The sequence below is a fragment of the Cryptococcus depauperatus genome, chromosome 3 (genome assembly GCF_001720195.1).
Source record: "Cryptococcus depauperatus CBS 7841 chromosome 3, complete sequence".
Lineage (NCBI taxonomy): Eukaryota > Fungi > Basidiomycota > Tremellomycetes > Tremellales > Cryptococcaceae > Cryptococcus > Cryptococcus depauperatus.
The window spans coordinates 1,118,024-1,139,540 of NC_089470.1; the positions used below are offsets into that span (position 1 = coordinate 1,118,024).

The 21,517-nt window shown below is 46.7% G+C and overlaps 9 protein-coding genes across 9 annotated transcripts; 3 read left to right on the top strand and 6 right to left on the bottom strand.

Moving 5' to 3' along the window:
• Positions 1 to 42: 42 nt before the first annotated feature.
• On the bottom strand, positions 43 to 1,055 carry L203_102703 (uncharacterized protein; the record flags this gene model as incomplete). The annotated part of the gene is made up of 6 exons (XM_066212123.1): positions 43 to 305; positions 387 to 393; positions 445 to 499; positions 561 to 601; positions 655 to 760; positions 1,030 to 1,055. The coding sequence occupies 6 exons, from the start codon at positions 1,053 to 1,055 to the stop codon at positions 43 to 45; spliced, it is 498 nt and encodes a 165-aa protein (XP_066068220.1).
• An 828-nt stretch (positions 1,056 to 1,883) lies between these two features.
• L203_102704 (uncharacterized protein) lies at positions 1,884 to 3,507 on the top strand (the record flags this gene model as incomplete). The annotated part of the gene is made up of 6 exons (XM_066212124.1): positions 1,884 to 1,890; positions 1,942 to 2,049; positions 2,114 to 2,373; positions 2,418 to 3,257; positions 3,303 to 3,408; positions 3,455 to 3,507. The coding sequence occupies 6 exons, from the start codon at positions 1,884 to 1,886 to the stop codon at positions 3,505 to 3,507; spliced, it is 1,374 nt and encodes a 457-aa protein (XP_066068221.1).
• A 238-nt stretch (positions 3,508 to 3,745) lies between these two features.
• Positions 3,746 to 4,622, bottom strand: L203_102705 (uncharacterized protein; the record flags this gene model as incomplete). Its single annotated transcript, XM_066212125.1, has 2 exons — positions 3,746 to 3,943; positions 4,023 to 4,622. 2 exons carry the CDS (start codon positions 4,620 to 4,622, stop codon positions 3,746 to 3,748), a joined length of 798 nt encoding a protein of 265 aa, XP_066068222.1.
• Positions 4,623 to 4,904: 282 nt separating this feature from the next.
• On the bottom strand, positions 4,905 to 6,663 carry L203_102706 (uncharacterized protein; the record flags this gene model as incomplete). Its single annotated transcript, XM_066212126.1, has 3 exons — positions 4,905 to 5,960; positions 6,012 to 6,449; positions 6,493 to 6,663. The coding sequence occupies 3 exons, from the start codon at positions 6,661 to 6,663 to the stop codon at positions 4,905 to 4,907; spliced, it is 1,665 nt and encodes a 554-aa protein (XP_066068223.1).
• A 372-nt stretch (positions 6,664 to 7,035) lies between these two features.
• L203_102707 (uncharacterized protein) lies at positions 7,036 to 11,757 on the top strand (the record flags this gene model as incomplete). Its single annotated transcript, XM_066212127.1, has 7 exons — positions 7,036 to 7,189; positions 7,245 to 8,925; positions 8,977 to 10,789; positions 10,841 to 10,988; positions 11,041 to 11,314; positions 11,373 to 11,550; positions 11,629 to 11,757. The coding sequence occupies 7 exons, from the start codon at positions 7,036 to 7,038 to the stop codon at positions 11,755 to 11,757; spliced, it is 4,377 nt and encodes a 1,458-aa protein (XP_066068224.1).
• Positions 11,758 to 12,523: 766 nt separating this feature from the next.
• On the bottom strand, positions 12,524 to 14,060 carry L203_102708 (GTP-binding protein ypt1; the record flags this gene model as incomplete). Its single annotated transcript, XM_066212128.1, has 6 exons — positions 12,524 to 12,620; positions 12,666 to 12,900; positions 12,946 to 13,042; positions 13,506 to 13,562; positions 13,870 to 13,965; positions 14,028 to 14,060. The coding sequence occupies 6 exons, from the start codon at positions 14,058 to 14,060 to the stop codon at positions 12,524 to 12,526; spliced, it is 615 nt and encodes a 204-aa protein (XP_066068225.1).
• Positions 14,061 to 14,698: 638 nt separating this feature from the next.
• Positions 14,699 to 15,441, bottom strand: L203_102709 (uncharacterized protein; the record flags this gene model as incomplete). Its single annotated transcript, XM_066212129.1, has 5 exons — positions 14,699 to 14,730; positions 14,836 to 14,854; positions 14,922 to 15,042; positions 15,339 to 15,361; positions 15,412 to 15,441. 5 exons carry the CDS (start codon positions 15,439 to 15,441, stop codon positions 14,699 to 14,701), a joined length of 225 nt encoding a protein of 74 aa, XP_066068226.1.
• Positions 15,442 to 16,092: 651 nt separating this feature from the next.
• On the bottom strand, positions 16,093 to 20,440 carry L203_102710 (sulfite reductase (NADPH) hemoprotein, beta-component; the record flags this gene model as incomplete). Its single annotated transcript, XM_066212130.1, has 5 exons — positions 16,093 to 16,332; positions 16,389 to 16,982; positions 17,038 to 17,519; positions 17,573 to 17,843; positions 17,897 to 20,440. The coding sequence occupies 5 exons, from the start codon at positions 20,438 to 20,440 to the stop codon at positions 16,093 to 16,095; spliced, it is 4,131 nt and encodes a 1,376-aa protein (XP_066068227.1).
• A 423-nt stretch (positions 20,441 to 20,863) lies between these two features.
• L203_102711 (uncharacterized protein) lies at positions 20,864 to 21,469 on the top strand (the record flags this gene model as incomplete). The annotated part of the gene is made up of 3 exons (XM_066212131.1): positions 20,864 to 21,051; positions 21,101 to 21,237; positions 21,285 to 21,469. The coding sequence occupies 3 exons, from the start codon at positions 20,864 to 20,866 to the stop codon at positions 21,467 to 21,469; spliced, it is 510 nt and encodes a 169-aa protein (XP_066068228.1).
• Positions 21,470 to 21,517: the final 48 nt, after the last annotated feature.

Below are 21,517 nucleotides of genomic sequence, written 5' to 3' on the forward strand. Positions count from 1 at the left end.
CCTGTGGTGGAGGTGGAGGCCATTGTTTTCTTTTATTCTATTTCAACTCTTCACTTTTAAAGACTCTGCCGTCTCTTCCGTCTCTTCCAGCTCGCGCAGCGTTGTACTTGAGGCAAAGAGCGTGGCGAGAAGCTCGTCATGTATCCGCTGCCGCTGGACGAGGAGTGCTATACACGGTGCGTGGTCGTTTGGAGGTGCGGGAACCTGAGTGACTGGTGCGGGAAGCGCACAAATGGTGGGTGGATCCTTGTCTATGTCTATAAAGACTGCCAGGTGCTGACTTGTTCCATCTCTAGCATCCATGTCTTTTCTTGCCGTTCAAACACTAATCAGCAGCTCACGTAGTGTTCTGACTGACCTCTTGGCTACCATGGCTTAACTCTTACCATCAAGCTAACAGAGCGTGCATTAGCTGACATCTGCTAAAGCTGACCTCATGCTCACCAGGACTAACAACTTTTCACTGACCAGCGGAGCCCACCGAGCCCACCGAGGCCAACTACTAACATTGTCCATGCTCACCATCTCCCACATCCGCTGACTCGCATTCACTGACCCACACCCACTGACCCACATCCACTGACCCAATACGTGCTGACAGCTCCAAAATGGTAAGCCTCTCGACCTCAAGGAAACCCACCGAAACAGACCTACCAGCTCCCACCGCCACTCTCCAACCACGACGCCATTCCACACACCCAGCCTTGAAATCTGCCAACTACACAATGCCTCTATTAACCCAAATGCGACTGACGCACCACTACGCACCACTCGTCAGCTCAAAATCAAGACTCGAGAGAGACGGCAGACGGAAACAAATAATCAGCAACCGGTATTCGTTTGATACCCCTGTTTCTCACGTTGACACACCTCTCGTCAACCTTTTGCAGAAAACCTCTCTCTCTCATCGTATACACCGATATCTCCATTCCATCCAAGCAACAGTTACTCACAAAGCATGCTACACCAACACATCTCTCGTCCCAGCTCCTCATCCTTTTGATAGTGCAAGCAAATTTTCCCACTTACCCTATCATGATGAAGCTACCATCCATGATGCTATCACCAGCCGGCCCATCTAGGCATACGCCTTCTCACGTCATGGTTTCCATCTTCTGTGGTGGGCCTCTGAGCCTTCTGGCTGATTCTTCTTTAATGAAAAAAAAAGAAAAACAAAAAAGAAGAAGGAAAAGGATGAGGCCACTGACGCAAACAACGAGCGCCGTTCTTAATACACAGCACGGCGTCATTCGCTTCTTTGTCATTCGTTATATTCCCTCGCTCGAGCCCATCACCGTGGACCTGAGTTGATTCATGTCTCTGAGCCCGTTACCCCCTTTTCTCTCGTGTTGACCAACGGACCATGCCTTTTTTCATTTCACTTTGTCTTGGGATCTTGTGGCCTCGGAAGAGAGAGGGAAAGGAAGAAAAAAAAAGTGCCACAGAGCGTGCCCTTTTGCTAGCCACGCAGACACAGCGGCTCCCTCAGGAAAGGACTGTGTTGGCCTCCAGATGACTCTGATTAGCGCAAACTCTCCATTCGATCCTACACCCCACATCTTTTCTCATTCATCGCGGCCCAGCGTTGGGTGCTCATAAGCAGGAACTAGTCTTGGTTCTTAGCGTCGGCGTGCAATTTACACCCATCAAACTGAAGTGGCGTAGGTTTTTCGTCCATTGTCGAGAGACGGTATATAAAGAGAAGAGGTCTGATTCTGTCGTGGCGTCTTGTAGTGGGTTGTTTCTGACGAAAAAAAGACCATGTCGGCAAAGAGTGGGTTGTGGGGTTGGCTAGTCGTCACTGACGATAGGTAGGATATAGTATCGCTCGCTCAAAGGTCGACGGGTTGAGTCAGGACGTGTTTTCAGCACCGGCGACGGCCATGTCAAGTAAGGCTGGGAGTGGAGAGGATGGCAGTGACTGATTTCTATTACTATCAGTTCATGGCGATCCCATGGCTGGGCATGGGGAACAGATGTTGATAGACTTTTCGCCTTTTTTCAGTCCAGATGGTCAGACGTATGAAGAGTACTCGGGTGCTTACCCATGTGAGTGATTTTGATTTTTTTTTTGAAAAATGGGATGCGTTTTGTGCTGATGGTGGATGGACAGCGCCATACGCTGGTGTGGGTTATGTCGAGCATCCACCGACATTTTCGTTGATGAACCAAAACGAGATGCAGGCGTGGCCGGTGACCTCTGGGTCACCCAACGAGCTTTTGCCTCCTCCTCGGCCCTTTGACTTGGGTGCGAACCACAACGGGCTGGTGGATGATTCGTTTCGATCGGATCCTGCCGTGGATAGGTATGCTGGCGCGGCTGCCAGTGTATCGGTGGATACAGCTGGTGCTGGTGGCCAAGCTGAAAGCCAAGTGAGCGGTCTGGGTGGAAAAGGGTTTAGTGCTGACTGGTAAAGGATTTGAATGTCAACTATCTTCCTCAGACCCAGGCGGAAGCGCTGTTGCCAGCGGTTCAAGCCACTCGCTCGGCTCGCGCGTGTACGTCTTCCCAGACGTTTAAAAAATCATCTTCGTCGATGGCCAGAGGCAAGTCGGTCATCGTTCCTACTGTCGATGGTCCACCAGCCCGTTCGACCCGTATCCACCTCACTATCAAACGTTCAACTCCAAACCTGCGTGTGCCGAGTCCTCTCGGCTTATCGAGTGTGGACGAGACGACATCCAAGCTCCCGAGAGTGGTGTCGGCGCCAGAACCTATACGTCAGAATGCTAGCCGGAGAATCACCCGTTCGACCTCTGCCAAGGCGGGTGAGGTGCCCGTCTCTCCTGAGCAAAAGGTCCAACCGCTAGCGACGCAAGCAAAACCAAGGCAAGAGGTTTCCAAGCGTGTTGAAAGGTCACCAGTGGCATTGCCTCATGACCGTTCTGTTGCATCGCCTGCCATGTTGACTGGTCGATGCGAGACTGAAGCGTCGGAGCGGATGAGCACCTCGTCTCTGTCGGATAACGAGGAAGATTATACGGATTACAAAAGTACCGCTGGTTCCCACGTCTCTGTCTTGGACGATGGCACCTCTAGCTCTACGGACGGCAGCTACTCCAGCGACGCTACTGTCACGGATACTGCTCAATCGACTCGGGTTACTGATGACTCCAAGCCCACCCCGCCTCCTAATTTCAAGTACAACAAGTATGGTAAACTTGTCAAGGTGCGGAGGATGACTCCGAAACGATCAGAGCAGAATAAGACAGCACAGAAAAAATACCGAGACAAGAAGAAAAACCTGGCCATTAGGGTGAGTGGATCAATACGGTCAGGTAGATGTTGATATCTGTTGCAGACGACTACTTATGCTGTGGAAATTTCAAAGATTGTCAAAAGTCTCGGATCCAAGGAAGGAAAAGCCCTCCAGAAAGCCATGGACGATTATCTTCATGATATTGAAGGTGAGTGTGGCCTCTTGTGGTTATACAATGCTCATGGGCTGAACAGAGCTTGACCAAAAATTCAAAGAAGAGCTCGACAAAAATATATTTGGCGCTTAAATACTATGCCCTATCACTCAACTTGCTATTTTTTACTTGATTGACTTGCTGATTTACATGATCGTTTTGCTTGGATATACATGTTGGGAGCTGCGTGTAAATGATTTTTCTTATTATTGTTTATACGAGATACATTAAAAGGAAATATCTGACAAAATCAATAACATCATTTACAAAAATATTGTAATAATGATTATAAAAGTAGATTCTGAAATGCATCTTGAAATTCCTATTTATTTTAATTTTCCGTCTTTTTTTTCTTCTTCTTCTCGTCATCCTCTTTTTTCTTTTTATCCTTTTCTTGTTCTTGATTTGCATTTGCATTACTACTTGATCTCGCATTTCTATTACTACTCTCGCTCTGAGCGCGAGCTTTTTTGGCTTCATCATACTCTCGCTTTTGTGCTTCCAACAGCTGTTTCGATTTGACCGGTTTCTGGTGGTATCGCAAGACGACATTAGCTCCTTGATTCTCTCGTCTCTATCGCCTGACAAGATACGCCAACGAGACTTACAAGTGCACTTCTCGAGAACCAGCCGCCTCCGACAGTCACCAACATTGCACTCCGTCCCACCTCAAAAACGCCTTTACAGCCTGGCCGATAGATTCCTATCCAACCTCTTGTCCATTCCAAAACGATATACACCATCCAATATAACAACCATTGGGCTCCGTTCCCTCTTGAAGCTACGCCTGGAGAAGAAGGGTGTTTACCAAATTCCATATGAAGGGTAGAAGCGGTGGCCCAGATGGGACATACGAGTGTGAGCGTGGCACTAAGGTGCGGTAGTGCAAAGAGAGGTGCCCAGAGGTGTAGCAGAAGAAAGGCAGAGAGCATGAGAACGACGCTCGCCAAAAGTGGTACGTCGAGCAGGGAGGAAATGTGGGTGCATGGTGTTAAGAGAATGGGAGCGTGGGTGGATAAGGTGGAAGAGACAAGGTTGTTGAATTCTTCTTCTTGGATCTGAGCAGAGGACTTGGGTTTTGAACTTTTGCTGGCAGAAGACGAACTAGTCTGGGATGTTTTCTTGGCACTGTCTTTGGAATTGTCTTTGGATTTTGTTTCCTCCTGGCTTGAGCTCTTTTTGGAATTGTCTTTTGCGTCGGAGGCCATGCTGGCATTGCATAGACATACAGCTCAATACGCCTATTCATAAAAGTGAGCGATTATATATGAAGAACAAAGGATAGAGTTTATCAATAAAGGAGAATAGCTTGACTTTACGCGACTGACTTTTCATCCATCCTTACAATGGCCTGTCGAATATGAAATTATGGAAGAAACGTATACCAGAAAGAAAACAAAAGAATTGCATTGTTCACATGGTGTGTCAACCTTGTGCAGATAATCTACATATCAAACAGAGAAACCAACAACTCCTTTACACTTGAACTCTCAAACTTGAGGTTTCTTGGATTTTAGAGGCTCTACAGCGGGGACATTTTCATTTCCGATTGTTTTCTTGATACCGCCAGTCAAGCCCACACTTCCAGCGCTTTCGGGTCCACTGTCAGCTTCGTGCTCCATGGCGAGCAAATCGTCTAATGTGAGACGAGTGATGGAACCTTCATCAGCAGCAACTGGATTGGCTGAGAGAGGATTGGCAGTCGTGGGGACTAGGGGATTGGGACGAGAAGAAGTCATTATTTGGCCTGGGACATGGGTTGAGCCCGGCTGGGAGTTTGGGTTGGCTGAGTGAGCGGGAAGGGAAGGAATGATGGTGGTGGCATTGATTGGCGGATGGGGACTAGGGCTAGATTTAGGAGGGTTGGGACTGGAGTCCTGGGCACTTGACATTACAGAAGGTAAAGCTTCAGTTGCCGGTGATTTACCCATACCTTCACCCAGTCTAATTTCCAACTCTTCCTCCTTCTCGCTTAAATGTCCTCTCAGATATCGCATATTCGATTCATCCAGCTTCTTGGCTTCCTCTGATAGTTCATACTCTTTCACCTCTGGCATAAATTTGCTCCGAATTCCTCTCAAAGCTAGGTCATCGAGAGGGGTACCAGGCGGAATGAAGACATCTTCGGCATCATCAGGAAGGTGCGCAGACCCAGAGCCTGAGATAGATGCGGAGCTGTCAGACTCTGATGAATGTTTCAGATCGGCAGAGTCAGATTCTGAATCTTTTGAGTGGTCCAGATTTCCGCTCAGGCCAAACGGTTCGCTACTGTTGCTACTGCCAGGCGTTTTGTCAGGGTTAGGTAGCATATCTCGAATGTTATCTGGTGTACGAGAAAGAGGCGGAGGAGTCGTTTTCTCCAATTGTTGTCGCATCTGTCGCAGCTGAGAAGAAGAAGGTGTAGGGACAGAGTCTACTGCGGTATCACCTTGTGAGGAAGACTCGTCATCCGCATATGAAGTTTTGGAAGTACCCTCGGGCAGCTGGGCCGGAGAGGGAGACGAAGACAGAATGTTTCGGGTATTCTTGGGTCGTGGTTTCAGTTTCTTCATGAGAGGTTAGTAGAGTTCTATATCTTGCGCGAGGGAAAGACTGACAAGTGGTTTGGGTTTCATACGCTCCTTTTTATCATACAGAACCATCATTGTCCGAATAATGGCAATGCCTTTGAAGGCCCAGTAGAGGGGGACAATCGTCAATAATGTCTCTTCACCAAAAGTCGATTCAATAAAAACAGAGGCAGAGTAAAGTACCCAGCAGTCCACAAGCTTTTTAGCGTCATCTGGCCATTTCTTAGTAGACTTTTGAGACTTGGATTTGGATGCGACGACAGCCTTTTCCTCAGCAGAAAAGTAGGACACCGTCATCCACCCAAGCCATACCATGGTGACAGCATTAAGAGACACCCCAGAGAGATGGAACGGGTTCAACAACAGCACCGAGAGCAGCAGCAGGATGATGGAGTGCGTCAGAACCGAGGGTGGCCTATCCAAAATGATAGAAAGTCTGTTGATGACTGAATACTGACTCATTTTCTACGCCGACTGTCAGTGCCATCCTTGACGATACCAGACCCACTTCGTCATTGAAACAGTCACCCAACTGAATCAGAGACCGACGAGCCTTGCTCATCAGAGGGATATAAGCGTTGGGTCTGTTCATGATACTTTCACTGCCCGGCGTGCTGGACAATTCTTGATTAAGATTACGATAATGATCAGTACTTCCTACATCTACCATCCCTTCCATTATCAACCAAAAAGGGCGCGTTGAGATCCTTTCATGCAGCAACAAAACGCATCAAAGGGAAGTTTCCAACATCAGTACAGCTGTCGGTAGGAGTAGGTCATGCACATTAGTAGCAGCACAAGCATTACAACATTTTGTATTACTATTAATCAAAACTTTTCATCATCCATTATGCTGTTGATGTTATTAATTGACATTTTCTAATGCCACATAACAAAACCTTCTTAATGCCATTACAACCCAACACCTAAGACCGTCTCCTAGTCGGAATCTCCAGTCCTCGTTCCTGGCGACCTCCATTTTTTTTTTTCATTTTTTTTTTCTTCTCAATTCCATCTTAATTTCTCTTTTCAACTTCTAATCCATGTCACTATGGCTTCTCCTACTTCGCCCACCACCGCAAGAATCCCTCAAGAATCGGCGGGCTCTGTCGCTTCCAAGTCCGGTCGGCGCTCTGTGCGTCTCTTTGCCCCCGACGAAGAATACTCATCAGACGAGGAGGGTCTCGTAGACGGTGCGACGGAACGTGAGTAGTAAATGAGGCGGTTTGGGTGTGTAATTAAGTCGGTTGACGTGTACAGCGCCACCTTCCAGCGCCCGCTCGGCGTCATATCCTGGACCGCCGACACATATTTCTCCAACGTCAAGAATATCTTCCATCGTTTCATCAGCGTCGGCGGCACAGCCAAAGCTGGCGCGATCTGCAAACTATCTGCCAAGCCGCCTCTCGCATCCGCTGACGGGGAGCGCAGCGGACCATGGGACGGATGGCGGCACGTACGAGTCGTGGAAGAGGACGCGCTACGCGCTGGACAACGTCACCAGGATTAACAAATTTGACACCAAGTTGAGACAGACGAGGGACAGATCATACACAGACCCAGATGTCAACTACTTTGCAGACAAGCAAGACTTTGGGTTGGATGGAGAGGAGGAGGAGGAAGAGCTGAGGTCGCCTGGATGGACAGTAGCACACGGTTTGACGAGCAAGGCAGACGATTCACCTCAGTTGCCAGTCAGAGTGGCCGATGTCTCGGATGATGAGGGGAAAGAACGGCTGGATTGGCAAGGCATGTTGGAAAGTGTGTTGAATTCAGATGTTCTCAAGCTGGAAGAAGCGCGTATTTCACAGACCATGCCAACGGATTCTTTTAGGGAAGAGTTTGGCAAAGCATTATGGTGGCAAATCCGGGCCAAGCTGAGAGGGCGGACAGAGGAAGAAGAGAAGAAGCGGGTGCATGAGCGCCGGGCACGGGTGGTGGACACTGTGTTGGAGGAAGTTGCATCATTCAAGTACGACCCCGAAAAGGATATAGAGACGGGTCAGCAAAACAGTGATTCGTCTAGAAACAGTTTGTCAGCCCCGCCCCAGGTCAAAGCTCTTGCTCAGGTTCAACTTGTCCTTGCAAAACTCGGCGCTGTCAAGGCTCTTTATCCGAATCTCGCTGCTATGCGGACCGACAAGGAAATTTACACTAATATGGACTTTCGACAACGCACCGATGCATTAACTGCTTGGTCCATCATTGTCTCTTCGCTCCAGACTCAACTTCGTCTTCTCCAGAAATGGACAGGCTCGGATGACTTGGATATCATCAAACCCAATACCACAAAAGAAAAAGCTCTTGTCGGCAAGTATCGCTATCACACGCCCGACACCAAGATCAGCCCTGGAGACGCAGCAGATGATTCAAGTTTTTTGGATCGTGTAATGAAGGAAGATAACCTCCAGCGTACATTTGAGAGACGGGCCTTTGTCGACATGATCAACCTCATCCGTAATGCCAAGGAAATGGTCATTAGCTACTTGCCTATCTTCCAGGAACAAAACTTACCTGATTTCCAGTATGAGATTGTTCGCCTTATCGGTTTCCCCGGCAGGCTCATCATCGAGGCCGTTAAAGTCCGCCTGGATGCGGCCTCGAGGCTAGTTGATCCCAACCCAATGGTCGTAGCAGACTTCATCGAGAATCTTCGTCTTTCTATCTCACTCGCTGTTCTCATCCGGAAACAATATGACGAAATCATGGCTTCAGATCCTGAAGGTCGATGGAAGATCCCCCACTGTTTGCCTCAAGAGTACAATGATGTCTTATTGGATGCGCTCCGGACATTCTTCAGATTGCTTCATTGGAGATTACGGGGAGTGGGAAGAGGGAGTTATTACAAGGAGACCGAGGTATTGGAAGAGGAAGCACCATTTTTGTACGAAGCAGCAGAGGCTATTGAAGGTGGAGATTTGGTCGTTGCCGAGCAGTATTGGTAGGTTTGTTTTTGACGATTTGTCTGGTCAACAAAACTCACCATGAACAGCGCGTTATCAAATAAACTGCTTATCCGATCAGCAAATTATCTTGATCAACAACTTCGTGTGCCCACTCATATAAATCATCACGAGCGCAGCCGAGATCGAGAAAAGCGAGAAAATCGAGAGGGTGAGCGTGATACAATGCCTAATAAGAACAACGGCATGAAGCTCGAAGAGATGTTCTCGTGGTACTCAAAGCTTCTTGACTCTGCTCGTATGCGCCACCGCAAGACTCAGCGATTCTGCCGCAAGCTTACTCAGCGATTCGATAATTCAGCAGAGTATTCGATTGAAAATACAGACGTCACTCTGTTGGTTGATATATTACAAGACAGTGGCCACTTTTTGGTTTACACCAACGTTCTCGAAGAGCGAGGAACTTATATTGTAGCAGATGGAAGCTTATGGGGTCAGCCTGATGAAGTCAGACATCTGCTGCGGAGGGCATTTTCAGTCACAATACCTGGATCCAGAGTGAGGCCTCCAAATGTCACCAGTCAAGGCTCAGTGACAGGGAGCCAGGCAGGACAAGGAGCGACAAATGGCGCGGCCATACCGCCGGACCCTGCAGATCTTGATCCAGAGGATGTAGATGACGAGGCGCTTGCGGCATACCTGCTACTCATCTCACCAAGGCAAAATTTTGTGTGGTCTGGTGCAGTCATGACGCTACCCATGGAATACATCGAATATGGCCTCATAGATAATAGGGTCCGTCTGATTGCTGATGGACCTACAAAACGATTGGCCCTGTGCAAACACTACTTTAGCGAATCTCTCATTCATCCTGATACAGGCGAGATACTCACACTCGACTGTGTTGTAGAGGCGCAAGCTCACCTTCCCACAATCCAACATCAACTTGTCAAAATATCTAAGTCATCATATCGTCTCTCAGAGTGTATCGTCCAATCCGCTCCTCTTGTTCGCAATGCCTTTCGCGGTCAGCCAGGCTCACAAGAGTTGGTGGAGAATTGGTACAGCTTTGCTACAGAACATGGTACGCGCGTTAGCATACACATCGAAAGAAATGCATGGGATCGTTTCAGTCGGTTATTGATGAGGCTGGCAATCAGTTGGATCAGCTTCATCAGCCAAGAGTGTAACCCTACGGACCGGAAAACGTTCAGATGGACAGTTGCTGCCTTAACTTATGCGTTCAGTATGACCAGAGGAAATAACATCCTTGCTCTTGATCGATCAGAATTCTCGTTGTTGAGGAGATATGTAGGCGTATGTGTATCATTGTTGGTGTCACATTTTGACATACTAGGAGCAAGGAGTAGTATGGAAGCGAAAAAGGAGGCAGAGCGGATCGAAGCAATGCGTAGATTGCAGCGACTGCAGGAAAACCTGGACGACGAATTCCTTCCTCGTACACCATCACCATCCGGCCAACCTCGTGTTGACCGATCCATTCGCCTCACTGTCGAAGAACGTCTCCGACTTATCGCAGATCTTGAAAAACGCCGAAGCGAGGCTGCGCCTGCCGCCATGGGTCAAGTACTCGATGAAGAGGTTTCGGAAGACCGGGCGCTAGTATTTCTTGCAGCTTCCAAGTCCAACATCTCAATGCGATGGCAGCAGGGTGCTTATATTGGCGGCGGAGCATCCGGCTCAGTCTATCTTGGTTATTCACTTCAAGACAATACGGTCTTTGCTGTCAAGATTCTCCCAACGGTGGATTTGCAGAGTACCCCAGCATTGTATGAAAGCATCAAAAGAGAGTCAGATGTGATGAGTTTATTAAGCCATCCAAATGTAGTTGGATTCTTGGGATTAGAAGTACATAGGAATAGAGTCTGTTTGTTCCAAGAAGTAAGCAGATTATTTGTCTATGTCAGTTCAATCAATTAACCGTAGGTATAGTACTGTGAAGGAGGATCGTTGGCTGGAATGTTGGAGTATGGTAAAATTGATGACGAAGAGGTGGTTGGCGCCTTTACAATTCAATTGTTGCGTGGATTGGAGTACCTACATGCAAACAGGATTGAGCATCGCGATCTTAAACCAGAGAGTAGGTATTTTTATTCAATGTTACGTTGCCTCACTAATCAATACCTTCATAGACATTCTTATAGGTGCCAATTCTGTCCTTAAATTAGCAGATTTTGGTACAGCTAAGATCATCAAATCTAACAGAACACTTGCTCGTACCCGAGGTGGGGCTCACGCCAAGATGGAAGGTCTTGAAGGGACGCCCATGTACATGGCACCCGAAATGATAAAAAACCAGAGAACAGGCAAGCTAGGTGCTTGTGATATTTGGGGCTTAGGGTGTATCGTGTTGCAAATGATCACAGGAAGGAAGCCTTGGAGTTTTTTAGATTTTGATAACGAGTGGTCAGTAAAGCGGTGTTAAACATACGCATCAAAACTGATTAACTGTCAAATCTCAAAGGGCAATTATGTTTCATCTAGGCGCTACCAACGAACCGCCTCCTCTACCTGATCCCAACGATATGTCAAATGATGGTATAGAGTTCATTGACCATTGTCTTGCACTGGATCCAGAGGAAAGGCCCACGGCAAGCGAACTATTGCGGGATGTATGGTTGGTGCCAATGTTGGATCAAATGGTGAGCTCTTTCCTATTTTATTTAGTTGAAAGAGGCGTGAAAGAGTATGTTCTTGTGCTGACTCGGGCGATTTTATAGGCAAAATTTGAGCAGGAATATCCAGATGTGCTGACTCAGCCAGATGCTGTTCTTCCCACGCCTGAAGAGGCTTCTCTTACCAGTACTCCCCTTGTCACTGATGACCCTACTTCACCTCCACTTGAGTAGTCACTACTCACATATTTCTTTTCTCTAATTTTTATGGCCTTTATTTGCTCCTGTATATATGGTTAAAGGGGTTATGTTTTGATAGTGGTTAGTTCTTTTCAATGGTTTGTCTTCTCTGTGAATGTTGATCAATTAGTATTTTGGGACATATTCTTTTCTTTTCTTCCGCAAAAACTAGACAAGGATTTTCTACTTTTGGTCTTAATTGTATCGGTCTTTCTTTACTATTAGCATATACTTAACAGTTGCTTTGTACGCATAATATTTTGACGTGATCAAGTATACGCATGTATCACCAAAATCGTTCTAATTGTTGAGACATTCATTTCAGAGCTATTCATCAACTTGCAATAAATGTTTTCTTGAGAGGTTTGATATGACATGTTGGGTTGTATTGAGTATTCCTATCTGCCGCGATAAGTGTCACTTGATGTGTGTACGAAGAGAAACCAATTGGAAGGCGAGCAACACAGTGCACAGCGTAGATAGTATGTCAGAAACCAAAACGTCAAAGTTCTACAAAAGGGAACAGAGGGAGTAATAAAACTATTTGAGAAGGGAATAGACGGAATTATATCCTCCAGCCTTTTGTCCCACATTACCTCTTCCTCACCCATCTGTCCAATTCTACTAATCCAATCCATCTCATCTCATCCCTACCTTCTCCCTATTCATGACTCAAATCTCCTCATTGTCTATTCGATCTTGTTGTTTCACCCACATATCCTGTTCGTCATCGAGCGGAAGATACAACCCGAGGAGAGATTTAACAGCATCCGCCGGCAGTCTTTTGCTCCACATTCTGTCCGAGACCCTTAATGGTAGACTTGTTGGGGCCAGAAGCCATTGTGGATGATCCCATTCTAACACAAATCAGTTGTTGAGCATAGATAAACGAAGAAACGTACCGATCTTTGATTTGCTTGGACATAGTCAGGAATGCTTGTTCAACATTGGTTGCGTTTTTTGCAGAGGTTTCAAGGAAAGGTATGTTTAGTTCATCTGCGAAAGCCTTAGCTTCGGCGTATTCAACCACCTTCTTGGTAGCCAAATCAGACTTGTTGCCGACCAAAAGTTTGTTGACACCCTCGACGGCATATCGGTCAATTTCTTGCAACCATTGCTTGACATTAGTGTATGTGTCTATCAGAATTGTCAACTACCATTATTTTGGGTGGTGAAACTGACCTCGGTCGGTGACATCATATACTACTATGATACCGTGAGCGCCTCGGTAATAAGAAGAGGTAATAGTCCTAAATCGTTCTTGTCCAGCAGTATCCCACTGTCAATATACACAAAGACAGAAATTAAAAGATAATGTGTAATAAAGTATACACAAGTCGAAAAACATTATGTGAGATGAACAAAACGGTGAACCGTTGACAAGCAAAGAAAAAGTGCAGGTGCGTAAAAGAAATCCCGATCAGGAATGTTGTAGAGTGAACGACCGATCAACAAATAAGAAGGATGCAGCCGCAGACAAAAGAGATAAAAAATGAGAGACGCGTGCCGAGCAGCACATGTGGAAAGGTGCGAGCAGCGCAAGAAGCCCTCGTAGACGATAGATTCAACGATTGAAGGAAACGAAGACCGAGAGGCGGCAAAGAAGAGCGTCAAAATAACAAGCAGGTGAAAGAGAGATGGAACGGTCGCAATGAGAGTCGAAAAAAGGAGTCGAGTTGGAAGAGGGTTCACCGTCAGCATTGCCACAAGATTACTGAGTACGACCAGGAAACGGTACGTACAATTTGGAGCTTGACAGTCTTCCCTTCAAGTTCAATTGTTCGGATTTTAAAGTCGACCTACAGATACTGTGAGCATTTGCCTTGACAAAATGACCCTAACCAAACGGCAATTCAAATTCAGAAAAAAGAGGATGGATAAGAGCGTCTCTCAAGGGCCGGGTGGTCACGACAAACCCCCTTCATTGCCCATACGCCTCAAACAAGCCAAGCCTTAACTGTCTAATAACCCAGCCAACTCTTCACGGCATTTCATATCAATCCACCACGTTGTGATCTTGTGCTTCCCATTTCACCCAGCTTGCTGAGCTCCAATTGTCCAATTCCCACAAGCAACCCAACGTCGGCATTGAATATGGCTACTTACACCAATTGTAGAGATATAAGACTCTGTGTAAGTGTCGTCGGCAAATCGAAGAAGGAGACAGGATTTTCCGACACCGGAGTCGCCGATGAGCAGAAGCTATACACAATCAACTACAACTCCCGATTTGAAGCTCTTTATCTCTCCAGCATAGAACAAACCTTGAAGAGATAGTCGTATTCTGGGGCAGACATCGTGAACGAACGCTATATGAGCTGTAAATGGAAATTTGAATGCGCCAGTTGAGAAAAACCGGCGAATGGCAAATGAGTTGTCGTCATTGCAAGTCACAGTGAAAATGGTCGCAGAAAGCACAGCAAGTCGTCGCAAAGTCAGCACAATACAGACACAACATCAGCGCCATTCTCCTCTTCATAGTCTCCCGTCGGTCTCGCCTTGCCTGACCCGCACGCGCCTCCTCTCATGTCTAGCGGCGGCTCATTCTTGTCCACTCTTTCTGGCGTATGTGGCCTTCTTACTCACGTAGCGAGACAGAAATCTGAGACTAGTTATTGACTGATTGATGGATAGATGAATGAGGACAAAAAGGAAAAGAGGAAATAGAATAAATACAAAATAGTTATTGATACAATTGCTCAGAGTCGGGGAGGAGAGTGACGTGCCGCGTTGTACCCAAATGGGAGGATCATTTAAATTTCGGTGTTTGCGGTGTTTTGCCTTGTGGCATTCATTATGCTCAAGGTTGCAAGTAGATTGAGAAACAACAAGCCATATCTGTAAGCAGGGAACAAAAGCCATTGAGATACGTATAAGCTTCCATGTATGTCATGTAAATCTACGTTTTCAGATAATCATCGTACCCGATGATACATTAAAAAGGCTGGTCTGACTCTGGAGTGGTATCTGTTTGATTTGAAATATGACAAGAATGTCAACAAGGCAAGTTGCGCGAGATAAGAACTGATGTCAATACTATTCTTTCAGGCAAGCTGCTGGTGTCCAACAGACCTTTAAAGTACGTGCCGAGCTACATTAGAAAGATTAGTAATGGCTAGAAACAAAAACAGAAATGGGATCAAGATTTGTAAACTTACCATTGGCACCTTGATCAAAACGTCTTTCTGGAACAGAGGCACATCGGAGAGCAAGAAACTAACAGCTGCTCCAGCAGCTACACCCCAGATAGCGGCAGTAGGGGCCCAAAATCTCAATCGTCTGCTTATGACAACGACAAGATTCCCAGCAAATGAAATAGTCGTCAAACAGATGGCGCACGCAGAATGTCGGAAAAGCCCAAAGTCGAAATAGTTGTTGGTTTCAAGTAGCAATGGTTTTTCAGACAAAAATAATTTCAGCCAGTCGTCGATGTAATGATTGTCAACAAAATAACCCGACAGTAGTCAGCAAAATACACCGGGTTTGGAATTTCAGCCATATCTCTCTGGGACTTTCCATTCGCATGTTCGACCTTGAAAGTAGCCTTGAATGAGCTGGAATGAAATAAGACATACTCGGGAGTAAGACCAGCAAAGCCCTACCACCCAACTATCAGCATGTCTTGTTAGATCTGATAGCACAGCTTACAAATTGTCGCTTTCGAGTATAAACTGGCATTATGAATGATAAACGTGAAAGGAGAAAAGGAAAAAGATGAAAAAGAAAAGAGATGAGTTTTCTTCGGAAATCCGGAAAGTGACGGACCAAGAAGCGCTAGAATGGGCAAGTGGTAGAGATGACGTGGAATTTTATTTCATTGACAAGAGAGAAGGGGAACGATCCTTTGTTTACATCTTTCCATTGAATTATATATGAGATTTATTATAATTTGCATGTATACTGTATAAGGACAACAAGTGCCTCTATGTGTATGTAATGAGCGTATCCAGTGAGTATCTCTTCTAGCTGTTTTATACCTCTATATTGATGGACTAAATTCGCAACTTAGTAACTTTTGCACTTGGTATCCTTGTCTTAGTCCTCATTATAGCCTTGACACTGGCTTTGTACTTGATTCCAGATTCCAGAATCAGGCGAGAAACTGTTAACGAGAAAGACAAAGAAGAAGGACAATTTCTCGCTAATTAATTGAAACTGAACGACCCAAACAGTTACCAATGGAAATACAGCATGACTAGGAGAGAGATGAAGAAGGGTTACCATCAGAAAACACCAAAAAAACATGCATGAGTGAGATATGTAGTTTGGGATGACACAAGGAGATGACAGTTAATTGCAAGGACAGATTTGGTAAAACCATTGTTTCGTTTATGCTACTACGCCGGCCGCCTGTATAGGGAAAGCATCCTCCCAAAAGTTTGTTCCATGAGTTGTTGGTTTGATGTATCCTGCCCTGACTGTCCAGTCACCAAACCTTTCACCTTCATTTCTCTCCATTGCCCATCGCTTGATCATGGGCTTCAGAGTTGCAAGGATTTCAGGCTCTGTAGCAGATTCGAGGAAGGGCTTGTTTAATCTTGTGCCAAGGTGGTTGCCACCCAACATCATCTAAAAGTCATCACTGTCAATTTATATTGGAGTGATAGGCCAATGGCAACACTCACCATGTAACTTCCTGGAGCTTTGCCGACAAAGGCGATTTCTGCAGCCCAAGGTCGTGCACAACCGTTTGGGCATCCAGTCATTCTCATCACCAGGTCATCCTTCTTGACACCTGCCTCTTCACAAATTTTTTCTACCTTGTCCACCAACAAGGGCAGGTATCTTTCGCTCTCAGCCATAGCCAAACCACAAGTTGGGAACGCAACACAAGCAGAACTGGATAATCGTAGACCAGAGTGATCAATATTGTCCAATCCCCATTTCTTCAGCAATCGTTTCATCTCGTTGAGATTTTCACTAGCTACATCAGATAAGATCAAATGTTGGTTGGCAGTCAGGCGGAATGTGCCCTTGTGAACGGTTGCAATCTCGCGCAAACCTGTTTTGAACTGATGACGTGAGGAATCTTCCACACGTCCGTTTTCGATAAACATGGTAAAGTGATGCTTGCCATCGTGGCCTTGTGTCCAACCATAGTGGTCAAGGTTGGAATCAAAGTGGTAAGGCCGTGCTGGGGCAAACGTTTGACCCCATCTTTCTTCAACAAGAGATTTGAATTTATCAAGACCCAGTCTATCAACAGTATATTTCAGACGCTGCAGTTGTCTTATTACTTTGTAATCTCTTTCATATTCTGCGAGACAGACTTACAGCGTTCTTGCGATCTTGTCGGTTACCATTGTCCCTTTGGACAAGCATGATGCTCTCTGCAACCTTGTTACCATCTTGAGGTTCTATAAATCCAATCACCTCGCCCAATCTAGGATAAGTCTTTTTGTTGCCGTGGGTGACACCCATTCCGCCGCCAACGCTAACGTTGTACCCAATCACTTCGTCGTTTTTGACAATGGCGATAAAGCCTACATCATTGGTGAAAACATCGACGGCATTATCAGGAGGAACAGCCACAGCAATTTTGAATTTACGCGGAAGGTAGTATGGGCCATACAGTGGCTCATGATCTGATGCAAAAGGTCTCACAGCATCGCCCGAGACCTTTTTACTATCAAGCCAGATCTCATGATAAGCGGATGTCTGAGGAAGAAGATGTTCGGAGATCGACTTGGCGAATTCGTACACGCTGGCATGGGTTCTGGATAATGATGGATTAACGGTACATTGAATGTTACGGTCTGTTAGATACAAAATCAGTTCAGCCTTTAAGCGAAACCTGAACGCAACTCACTGACATCGCCGCAAGCGGCAATGGTGTCTAGCAAAGCCTTGTTAATTGACTGCATAGCCTTTTTCAAGTGACTCTTAATGATGCCGTGGAATTGAAAAGTTTGACGAGTGGTCAGTTTGAATGTGCCGTTGCCATGTTCATCCGAGATTCGGTCCATGTCAAGCCACTGCTTGGCGGTACAGACACCCGCAGGCATTCGAACCCGAATCATAAACGAATAAGCAGGCTCAAGGCCTTGAGCGTTGAGAGATTCTCTAATATCACGATCATCCTGAAGATGAGTCAGCTAAAAGACGATGGACGAAAATATAGAATACAACTTACTTGCATATAAGTGCCATGAAATTTAGTCAGTTGAGCATCAGATGCAGAGATGGCGCCGGTAGAGTTGTCCTCGAGACTTTCTAGAATAGTGCCACGGAGATAGTCAGAAGCAATTTTGATATGTTCATTGGCAACAATCTCCTCCTTTTCCTCAGTCACCTCAACACTGTCAACGCCAAGTGCTCTCCACAGTGACGCCTCGAATGGCTTGTAGCCTGTCTGCACTCCATCAGGATCGGAGTCATCACCGAGTCCAAGAGGGAGGAGTTCCTGTATTCCAAGAGAGATAAATTTGGAGAAAAGATCCTTAGCAGGCTTGTTGTAGTATCCTGCATCCTCGGGACGAGGCCAGTAGTGAGAGTCGCCCAAACCAAAAACGGCAAGTTTGGTATCCTTTAACTCTTCCAAGGATGTAAGCTTGGAGAGAGCCTTGTGGAATTCTCGGCCGTTGAGAGGCGATTCACCCTGTCCGGCAGTGGAGGTAATGATGAGAACGTTGGCTTCTTGACTCAGAGTTGGAATTATAGACTCGACTACTTCGTCGAGAACCCGAAGAGTGGCACCGACACCCCTCATCTTGGCTCGACCTACCAATCGTTTGGCAAGCTTCTCGGCGTTACCACCGTCAGAGGCGTACAATACCAAAAGGCTAGGACCATCAACAGAGTTGAGAAGGTCATCGTAAGCCTTCTGGGCCTTCTTTTTCCTGGCAGATACGAGATTTGTGCCGACTGACGATGTCACGCTGGTGTCGATTGCCGGAGTAGAAAGAGTAAGGTGAGAAAGATGAGACTGACGGTCAAGAAACTCAGAAAGAGCAGCTTTGATGTAAGAAGAGTCAAGCGTAAAACGCTTGTCTTCGGCAAGAGATGGATTCCACCTAAACATTGGCCACCAACCTCCAGAGACAGCTCGTTTTGTCTCACGTAAACGTTCAAGCGGACCAGCATATTCCTTCTCAGATACAGGCTGGCCATCCTCCTTTTCACCCCAAGGCAAGTAGGCAAGGACAAGACCCGGACCAGTGTAATCCTCGGCTTCGCGCATAGCATTAATCACACCAGCATAATCCGCATATACAGCAACCGAAGCAACGTAAACATCGCCCATGTGGAGAGCATAGAGAGCCAAATCCTTCTTTCTCTCTTTGGGGGATATGGTGGGAGCATTGGGAGAGAATGGAGAGGCAGCGGTTTCGTAAACGAGAAGATTAATATCGAGCCCAGAGGCCAAGGCATGGTGGAGACCAGAAGTGGCAAGGTCAGTAGCCCAGGAGTTGGAAATGACTATCCATAATGCTCGCTTCTCCCAATGGCCCTTTTGACCGAGTTGAATAACTCTTTTTTCATCAGCAGTCCCGCCAGCGCCGATAGCAGCTTCGGCCTTTTCTCCAGCTTCTACGGCACCTTTTTTCTCATTACGAATCAAGAGCCACTCGGAAAGGGCTTTGTGCACATCGGGTCTAGTGTAGGATGACTTGAGAACTTTTTTTACAAGTTCGACAAAGTCTTCACGCTCTTTCCGGATAGCGACAGCTTTACCAAAAGCGTAGAGGGGAGAAGTGGACTCATTGGCAGCGAGGTGATCTGGCGCATTCAAAATCTCTAGAGGAGAAGGAGAAGACGTGAGGAGATTAGTGTAAGTGGACTCTGGAGAAGGAATCGCCACAGAGTTGGATGGAATGGTGTAAGAAAGAGGTTTGCCAAGCCGAGTGATGGCTGATGAACCCAAGATGGCAGACGAAATCTGTTCAGGAGCCGTGGATGCCCCAACCAAGACGGATCGGATGTTGACGTCGGCACCTTCCAAGGCGTCAACTACAGAGGCCCAAGCAGGACCAAATTTGCCATGGCCAACCTCAACAACGACGACCTCTTGCACACCAGAGAGGGAAGACCTGAGCTTCTCCTTTGGCGCTGGAATAGCCAGTATAACCTCAATCAGGTTTTCAGCATCAACATGAAAAGGCGAGAAATTGACCACAAGCCGAGAAGACTCGGTTCTGTGATGGATAAAGGGTCGCTGAGGTCGGCGAGTGAGCTTCAATAGCGAGAGGCTAGCAGCCTCGTAAGCGACGAAAAGCTTGGTTTCGGGTGAAGTATCAGTGTCAAATTCTCCACGGTAAACGCCGGGAGTTCCCAGAGAACCATTCAACCATGCTTCAACATCATCCATTTTTTCTATCTCGCCTTCAAGGTTGCAAGGGATAAAGTGATACACCACAGCATCTTGATCTTGTGCAAGTCGCAGTGCAAGCAAGGCATGGTCGTAAGCCCCTTGTGCTGATCTGCTGATTAAAGAGACTGCTCTGTCTCCATTGGGAGAGATAACTTGCTCTGCGTCAAAGACATGGACCACCGTTTTGCTGAGACAAGACGTAGGAAGGGAATGGAGAAAGGCGGCGTTGGTGAAGAGGACTGTGGGGTCGGCAGACTGAGGCACCGGAATGTAAGGGTTGAGTTTTGATGATCCCTCGGGTGCTTCTGCTATAGGATGGCAGTAACTTTTAGACGAGAGAGAAGAGATGGCGGCAAGAACAGACATCTACACTATATCAGCGATGTGGAGGTCAAAGGACGATCAACCTGCCTTGCTGTTGGGCAACGTCTCTTGGCCTGCTCGTCGTTGCAGCAGTAAAGCAGATGGAAATGCAAAATCAAAATGGAGATGAGAAACAGAAACTATTAAACCGTAATATCCATGAGCCACTTTTTTTTAAATAAAATATAAAAACCCAAAATCACTTGGATGGCGTGCGAGATTTCAGCGAATTGCCACGTGGCTACTTCCGAATTTTAAGAGTGGCAAACCAATCACCATTACTGAAAAACATGGCGCAAGAAATTGTCAAACTCCGAATTTCTCTTTTTCCTCTTTTCTTCGTTTTCTAAAGACCAAAACATATACGATATACATATTTCATAGGCATGTCATACACAGAGAAACGCTCTTCTACATGGTCAAGACATGTGTTGTCCGTATCAGCCGCTACCCTCATCTCGCCCAGCCGACCACCAACTGCCTCCTACAACTTGGTCAACGTTTGGCGGCCTCGCTATAGTCCACCTGGGTCCCTCTGGCGCGAGCGGTAAGCGTTCTGGGTCACCTTTTTTATCCCAGCCAATCCCATACGTCTTCATGACTGGTCCGTCCCGGTTCGTTGGTAAATCTTTGGTGGGCTTAGGGTAACCGGGTGGAATGTAGTTTCCATCCGTGGGAGGTCTTGGTTGCGGAGGTCGCATGGGCTCCAAGGATGCTGAGGGAGAAATTGGAGGTGTGGACACAACGTGTTTTTCGACATATTGTGGGAGTGGTGAGGCAGGATGCGAACTGTAACGGTTGTAAGTGTCATCCTCAAGAGGAGATACGTAACCAATCGAAGCGGTAGTAGGCCCTGAGCTTATAGGCGGGCTAGAGGGTTTGTACGGGCCCCTGCCAGTATTGAGACGGGGAAACTGCTTGATGACTGAGGTGGTGACACTTTCTGAATGTGAAAAAGAACTGCCATGGGCGGAACGAGGTGTTGACAGGTGCAAGGTTGGACCAGCGAACGCAGCGTCTTCGCGCAAATAACTGGGAGATGGCGGATTAGGCGGATTTGATAGCTGACGCTGTCTCTTG